Source organism: Drosophila rhopaloa, unplaced genomic scaffold (assembly GCF_018152115.1).
Source record: "Drosophila rhopaloa isolate 14029-0021.01 unplaced genomic scaffold, ASM1815211v1 contig_163, whole genome shotgun sequence".
NCBI classification, from domain to species: domain Eukaryota; kingdom Metazoa; phylum Arthropoda; class Insecta; order Diptera; family Drosophilidae; genus Drosophila; species Drosophila rhopaloa.
This window is the reverse complement of record NW_025335043.1, coordinates 1212169-1220823: the sequence shown is the minus strand read 5'-3', so window position 1 is coordinate 1220823 and position 8655 is coordinate 1212169. Positions and strand designations below refer to the sequence as shown.

Genomic DNA, 8655 nt, shown 5'->3' with positions numbered 1-8655 from the left:
CGGCTCTCTGCAGGACCTGGACCTGGACCTGAATCCGAACAGACTCCGAGCAGAATCAGGACAGATGGGCCAAGTGCCGCGAGTGCGGAGAGCTGCTTTTCCCATTTGAATGGGACAATATGAGAATACGAGAATTCCAACTGGACGCGGTGGTGGCAGCGGGTACTTAAAGAGGAACAGATTGCGGGCGGCCAGCAGTCGAAACTGGAATTTCGAAACGCAAGGAACTAGAGAAACCACGACCAGACCCAAGTCCACAAAAACCAAGTGAAAGTCGAAAAGTGTATTGAAGTGAAAATGAATCTGCTCATGGATAGCCTGCCGTCGCACGCGAATCCTGGCCAGCGTCGCTCCACGCCGCCTCAGCATGCCGAGCTCAGGATCTCGACATCGTCGCCGCAGCAGCAACACCAATCACCGCATCTAAGTCAGACAACCAATCTTAATAACAACAATGAGACGCCCACATCGCCAGCCGGTGGAAAGACCACTCTGAAACGCGCCTTTGATGTGGCCTTCCTGATGATGCCCGACGAGCGGATCAAGCAAAAGCAGGCCGAGAAGCAGGCCCGTCTCCAGGAGGCACTGCATCTTCATCACCATCAGCAGCAGCAGCAACAGCAGCAGCACCAGATGAACCACTATCCCACAGATCTGTCTCCTCGAGGAGCATCCTCGCAACCACCTTCGCCGGCGGCCTTGGAGTACATCAGCCTGTTGGAGGCACGCCAGCGGTATCCACAGATCAGCATCCGTTCGCCGCGGGTGTACGATGATCCCAGTGTGATCATACCCCTGGTGGATTCACCTGAGGCACCCTTAACTTCTTCACCACCACCGCCGATGCGTAGTGCTTTCACCAAGGTGGCCTCCTCGTCGCTGTCCACTGCATCGTCATCCCCGTCCACAACTTCCCGTTTGGAGTCACCCGTGGATGTGGGAGCTCCTCCCCTGAGTCCCGATCAGCTGAGCTGCCACTCGATGAGTCCGCCATTGGTAACGCCACCGCCCAGAACCAATAGCGGTGGCCAGAATCCGAATCCCCTGCCCGCAAATCCCATTGTGTACCACAACTTCCGGCCGGAGTATCAGTTCAATGGAGCCTTCCAGGCGGTGAATCCCATGCAGGCGCTGCAGGCGCAGCAGCGACTCAAGCAGCAGTTGCTGTACACTCGTCCACCAGGACCAGGAAATCCCAATGGAGGCGGAGGTCCCATGCCGGGTAATTCCCCACCAGGTCCGCCGTCGGAGTTTCTGCATGCTTATCCGGGATTTGCTCCACCACCGCATCCTTTTGCAGTGGCTCAGCCTCTGCAGAATCCCGCTGCTGCTGCCATACTCTCCACGCTGATTCCACCCACTTTGGCATCCACTTTTACACTGACCGCCCAGAACGTGTGCGCCAAGTGCAACATAAGTTTCCGGATGACCAGCGATCTGGTGTACCATATGCGATCCCATCACAAAAGCGAGGTGGCCTGCGATCCGAATCGCCGCAAGCGCGAGGAGAAGCTCCGGTGTCCCGTCTGCCAGGAGACCTTCAGGGAGCGGCACCATCTAACGCGACACATGACTGCCCACCAGGACAAGGCCAGCGATCACCAGCCGCAGCTGGAGGACTCATCCTCCTCCGCCGGCGACAACGAGATCATCAATGTGGTCGGAGGCACACCGCCTGGTCGCCGAATGGGCGGCATGCCCAAATGATCGAAGCATTTCTTCGGATATTTTTAAGACATCTCCCCAAGACCCATCACCCGTTCGTTGGTTTTCCTTGGTCTAGTCCGTAATGCCCGTTTTCGATTGTGATATTAATTTTAGTTTTCCCCACGCTCCGATTTCATTTCCCTTAGCCTTAAATGTAGTGCAATTTGTATCTTAATTGTGTAACTGGATCTCCCCGTATGTCTATTAATTCTTTGTCCTTTGCAGGGATCCGAAAGGATCTCGAGTTTGATCATTGTAAGATATTATAGTTAAGTTGCAGATCTGCTAACATTAGCATTTAATGTGTGGCAGAATGTTTTAATAAAAATCTAATTGTTATGCCAATCCAATAATTATGGCCTGTTATTATTTCAAAATTGGGGATTGGGGCTTACATTTTTTGCAAATAAAACGTCAAGAATAAGTAAACGAAATCTATTTCGAAAAGGTCTCAACATATTTATTTGAGATCTCCAGTATAATATTACGTACAATAAAAATTTGAAATTTAAAATTTAATTAAAGTTAAACTTTTATGATTGGTTGGTTTTTTGGGATTTCGCTTTAAAAACTTGTATTTAACTGTGTTTAAAAGATTCGAAATTAACTCTAGTAACTCACAAGCTTAAATTTGATTATGGATAAAAATACAAACAAATTTGTAGTACAAACAATGAAAACTGTGAATACTAAGCTAGCGTTCCTGAAAAGGAATCGTTTTCAGATTATGCAGGAAAAAGTGGACATTTTTTTTAGAACAATTTTCAGTTGTTGCTTCGTTTTTATGAACAACTCTCAAATATAGAATATTACTCAAAAATACTCCTCTTTTATATAATTTCTGTATACTTTTGCAGAAATGAATTTTACTTAAATTACTCTACGAGAAAGGCGTATAAAAACAACCAAAATTAAAACACAATACACAAAAAAAATTTGTATAGGCCTATGGATCTTTTTGATTTGACAGCATATGTAGTTCTTGAAAGTTTTTGGCCGGCAACCATTCCTATTGTGAAGTAGAGCAAAAACATAGGTTCCCAGGCCTAGAAAAACCAGCAGAAATCCGCGGGCACATGCCTTTCGACCGAAGTAACATACGCCATGTAAGTAGGGCGAAGAATATGTTCAACTTGTTAGCGCAGTGAAGCTGAATCCTGCAGTCGCGCATCTCCAGGATGCAAGTTGGCCGCATGCAGCAATTAGATGCGGCCGCAAAAACTACGACGCCGACGCTAATGAGCTGGGAACCGAAATGGTAACAAGATGAAAGGATGTCCTGGGGTTGTCCTGGGCCCAAAAGGCTTTCATTCGGCCAGACGGCGCAACTAATACAACGAGCTTCCAGAGTGTTCGTGCAGTTTTTGGCAAGAATGAATTTCGAATTTCAATATTTCCACACTTCTGGCAACCCCCTTTGGACGGATTGTTGAATTCAGTTCCCATGAGCCTCGAATTTGTAGCATGGCAAATTCCTACAAAGCGCAACGAATTCCTTGGGTGGTGGCTGCTCCCCCTTGCGATTTTCTTGCCTCGTTGCTGCACCCAAATGAGCCACATCGAATTGCGTTGATTTAGCGTGGCCAAATCCTGTTAGCCCCGTGCCACAAAAGCCAAGCAGCCACGCGGGATTCTCACAGGATGTCTTGCTGCCTTATCGACTGATGTATCAATTGATGGCATCGCTAAACGGCAAACGTTCTGCTCCGATCCGCTCTGCTCATTGTTCCCATGATGGGATTAGCATTTTATGGCTTTGTGTTCGCTGCTTGCCACTTGATAAAGACATTTTGTCTAGCTCCTTTCGCATGCAGGAAGCGTGGGGTGAAAACAATTGCTGGGAACTGTAATGTAAGCAAATTGGTGGGGAGCATAAAGGTACAGAGATAAAGAGAGGTGAAAGATATATATGTTACGGTATCATGTGGATTTCTTTAACTGACTTTTAATGTCAAAGGTCTGAAATACAAAAGCATAGCTCAGACACTCAACATATTTATTAATCACTCAAAAAAGTAATTATTATTATAAATATAGTAACCTTTGTAATCTTATTTTTAGAAAATCATTTTTAAAAATGTATAAAACTTCAACTTTGATCTCTTAAAGTCAAAACTAAATTTTTGAGGTTCCGAAAACGGTACATACTTAAATTGCTCTGGAATTCGTAAACAAAAGGTGTTCATTTAAAATCTGTGGACATTTCAAGAAGATACTTTTTAGCTATAAAACTAGGAACTTATTTGATATACTTTTGAAAGTTTAATGAAATAATAAAAAACGTCTATTTTTATTTTAAATAACAAAACGAAATTTTTGAAATATTGATTTAATATATATTAAGATTACTTAAACGCTCTTAATTAACTAAAAACTAATTAAGCAACAAAAATCGTTATTTTCCTGCCTTTTAACATGAAAACAAGCTTAAGACAATTCAGTTTTAGTTTTATTTCTTTGCCCGAACCCAACTTCCACGGTTATAGTCGCTGCCCTTGATTTATTTCGTGCATTTCCCCAATGAGCAATTCAAGCTTCCTTTTAAAAACAATTACAACTTCCGGCGCCCACACAAAAACAAACAAGCGACACCCACATGAGTACCCATTGCCGCAAAGCGAACACATCGTCAAAATCACATTTCCTCATTTCATTTACAAGAGGCCACCACATACAGGATGGAAAGAAGGAAAGGCAGTCGGTCTCATGGCAGCCACTCACTCAAAACGACGCCCAAGGCAACACAACCGCAGATTCGCCAAGGCGAAGGCAACTTCATAATAAGCCTCATCATCATCCTGCCGGGTGCTACATAATAGCAGCCATAATCACATTTCATATTTATCACATTTTTACGCCCACCAAGGAGCAATCCGGGGGATCCCATTGCGCAGCGACCTGCGCCGCTTTGTTTGCCTTGTCTAACCTCGCAATTTGACCGTAAATAAATTGCCTGCTCATTTGGTGAGCGGTGGTTCGGGCCCCCTTTAACCATCACTGGATTCAGCCTCATCCAATCCAATCCCCTTGACTCAAAATCGTGTTCAAATACGTTTAAACACAATGCAAATACCGTCATAATAGCACAACAACAAGGCGGCAGGAGCAAGAAAATCCGACAGCTGGAGTAAGCCTGAGCCCTGGGCTTTGGCTCCGCCCCATCAACCCCCTTAATGGCTCCCCGTGCGTATGAGTGATTTCTGCTCATCTGCGCTTAAAAGTATGCAAATGCCGTGCTGGAGTCGCAGGATTGGGGCAGCTTCGCCGCGGGGAGGGGCGTGTCAGGAGATGACTTTTATTACATTGTTGTTACTGCGACTGGTGCCTGGCCAAAGTGTTTTTTAACTGCAGGCAATTTAATTTCCACTTGCTCCCGGTCGTTTTTAATTTTAACCGCAACCACTGCTGCAATCGATGTGGTTTGAGTGTTTGCCTGATGATTAGCCCGGTGGTTCGGGGCACTTAATTCCTTGCCACACGGAAAAAAAACAAAAATGCAAAAACAAAATAGTTGTTAAATTGAGCTTGCTTAAAATTTTCGTTCTGTGGGTAATTACAAAAGTAGATTTGTTGATTTTTGCTTTTGATTAACAAACTTATCAATCCCCAAACTTGTTTAAGGATTCACGTTAGTGATAATAGTGAAGATTTAACAACATTTTTTTGCCGAATTATTTACTAAACTTTTAAGTGTAAAAATTAAAAAATAATGTTTATTAAAGTTTAAAGGGGATTAATGTAAGACCCCTAATAACTTATATCTAGAATAAACAATAAATCATTGCTTAATACAAAATTAAAGAATTACTTTAATATTTGCCAAAATAAGATTCTTTCGTATTCAAGGGACTTGATTCACATTAATTGATACAAAAACAAAGCTCCAACGTTTTTAATTCGCAAAATTAAAAATGGAAGAACTTTCATTGAACTTAAAGTTGATAGCAAAAAAATAAACGAATCGAACTTCAAATGTTTTCTGTGCATTGAGCGCGGCACTATAAGAGCCCCAGAAAAACTGACAGCCAAGCCGCTTAAACTTTGAACTTTGTCATTTCAATTTTCGCCAAACGGATGCGCTTTGTTTCAGGCCACATCCACATCCACAGCCAGGGAATGGATACTCAGACTCAGACGCCATGGATGCTGGATGGCTGGAGAGCTGAGCAAGAGGATGAGGCTGAAATTCGGGCCGAGGACATCCATGAGCCGACCGGAAACATTGAGCCTGACAATGCGACTTTCATTTGCCGAAGCTGCGGAGGAGCTGTGCCATTGTTTTGGCCACGGACAGGACAGGCTGAAGGCTGAATCCTGAAGGCCTGGGGCCAAGCCACTCCCGTGCAGGAAGTTTTTCATGCGCCATGACACTTTTTGTGCGCTCTGCGGTGGCCATTTTGTGCCGTGGCAGGATACCTTTCTGCCAGGAGGCTCCACTTCCATTGAAATTTTCGAATATTTTTGGATGCATGGAAGCTGTTTGCCATGGCCAAAAGACAGGCGGCGGCTTACCGCACACGTATATAGTACATATATATCCAGGCAGATCCCAGGAGGAGCTGGAGCAGGAGCTGGCACATCCTTGCACTCCATGGCCGTGTCCTGGCCGTAATTTATGATGTGCGCTTCCCTTTGCTCGCTGGCAGTTGGCAGTTTTTAGTTTCGCTGCTCGAGTTCTGCGGCTGTTTTCTGCTGTCATAACTTTGGCCCGCATAATTAATAGTTGTAAGCCGCAGCGCAGCGCCTGACTTTTTAGTTGGACCGATGCACAACTTTTGTGGCAGCCTCTCCTGCGAGTCCTGCGAGTCCTGCTTGTCCTGCCAGCGTTGTTTGCTCAATTAACTTAGCAGGTAGTTAATTTTCCGAAAAGCCGCAAGGCATCAAGAGATCCCCATGGGTTTCATGGTGCTTGTTGTGGGTGCTAATTGATTTACGAGTGAATGTTTCTGCGGTCGCCATTTAAGCTGACTTTAAGTGTTGTTTCTCCATCACTCGTAGGTTGTTTCTCTTTGTACTTCATTTTTTGTAAATTTTTCTTGGTTTACTGAAGCATGAAACGCATTTGAAACGCAGACAAGTTTAAGTGACTGGAAATATGCAATAGGTTTGACACATTTGGTATTTCGACACTTGTTTGTTTGAATAAAATAGATGTGTGCTGTTGCTCAGGGATGAATGTGTACAAAAAATCAACCCCAGTTGCCCTACCAGTTAACTAAGAGATTATTCTAATTCAGAGGTTCTAAGAATAAAAAACCCTTAATCAGCTATAATTTAATCAATGTTGATTAAGATTGTATTATGAACAGAACAATTCTTGTTATAATTGTAAAGGTGCTAAGCCAATTGTTAAAATGAAAATATTAAATAGAAAATATGACTTTCCTATTAAATAGAGTTTGAAATACATTTATGTATTTAATTTAAGTACGCATCCTAGCTTCTAGTCGTCCTAACTAAATTTCTAAAACGTTTCCCATAACTTTCTCCGACACATTGAAATCCTGGCCCCATAAATATTCAGCGAACGCCAAAAACCATTTAATTAAGTTAACTTTTATGGGTCGTAAATCAGAGAAACAACGTGGAAAAAACACATATTCAACATTCGCGTGTTTTCCACTGGCCTGTTCCATATTCATGTGAATCGGAATCCCCGAAAAGAGAAAGGGGGTTCCTTTTCACATTCACATTGGTGGCAAGGTGGCGCTGGACTGGCAAAAACAAAAATTCTGGCTAAATAGAATAAATGGCATGGCCAACGCACGACGCTGACCATGTTGTTTGCTCCCAGCTCTTAATGCACGATTTTAATTTGGAATATTCTCCGGGCAGGGGCTGCATATGGGTGAACACATTATGAAATTATGAGCATTAAAATGAAGAATGGCCACTTATCTAAATTACACCATGTGTGGAACGGGCGATGGCGCCGTGGGGTTGCTTGTCATCGAACAAGTGACATACTACCCGGGAATAAACGTTCGCCGCGATCTCTGGCTGGGTTAAGCACACAGCAGCTATATATCATGGCAAATATGCTGAGTATATGGAAATCCCGCCAAGTGATAAATGAAGCACAAAGCGGCAAAAATGACAGCGATACAGCCACCGAGGCACACATATGCCAGGTAAAAACCAGAGAAAGAGAGCAAAAACTGGCAGGAGAAAGCCAAGTAAGACACTTACATCCTTGGCCAAATCGCGGTCGTCCTCCTCCAAAAAAAAAAAATAGCAACCCGCAAATATGTCATTTGACATGCTAAATATTTTGCCTGCGACTTTAGCACGAAAAAAAATCCAACAGCAAAGAAACATGCAAATCAAGTATACGCAAGTAAGCCAAAAGTTGGTTACCAACTAGAATGGAAGTAAGGGTTTACTTTATGACAGTATATTTATGACTTCTGGGTGAAAGGTAGGATTTTAAGAATAAAGTAAAGAATAAGGGAATGTTTTCGATTATTAGTAATACCAAAGTTACGGAGGTTATTGCGGCAGAGAATTGTAATTGGGTTTTATTAATAAGTTAGTTAATCATTCCTTTTAAAACTATTTAGTATTCAATTTCCTGGATTAATTTTGGTTATGATTGTTTGAAATATCATAGTCTTACATACTTTCCAAAGCAACTACAAATTAGATTAAAAAACTTTTAACCAAAAATTTTAAAGACTCATCAATAGTAATTTTTCATCGATATCAATAACAGTTTAAATTAACTTAAAATAATTTGAAACAGTATAGAAAAGATTTAAACTAATAAAGTAATTGATTTATTAGTTGCATTCCCTCGCAGACGCTTAATGGGCAACCATTATTTGTCTTTTTAGGAAATTTACGATGGAAACATTTTTCGATATAGCAAAAGAGAAGAACTTTTCCTTTTTAATAGTTAAAAGTTGCAAATTTTCAATGGCGCGTCTCTGGCAGAGATAAGAAACAGGT

At 42.6% G+C, this 8655-nt stretch overlaps 1 protein-coding gene across 1 annotated transcript; it reads left to right on the top strand.

Moving 5' to 3' along the window:
* The first annotated feature begins 210 nt into the window (after window positions 1-210).
* Window positions 211-1895, top strand: LOC108046277 (MADS-box MEF2 type transcription factor MIG1). Its single transcript, XM_017125880.2, has one exon. It carries the CDS (start codon window positions 298-300, stop codon window positions 1705-1707), a length of 1410 nt encoding a protein of 469 aa, XP_016981369.1. The 5' UTR covers window positions 211-297; the 3' UTR covers window positions 1708-1895.
* Window positions 1896-8655: the final 6760 nt, after the last annotated feature.

Excerpts from the sequence above, each read along its gene's own strand:
- LOC108046277 (XM_017125880.2), top strand. The coding sequence starts at position 298 with ATGAATCTGCTCATGGATAGCCTGCCGTCGCACGCGAATCCTGGCCAG.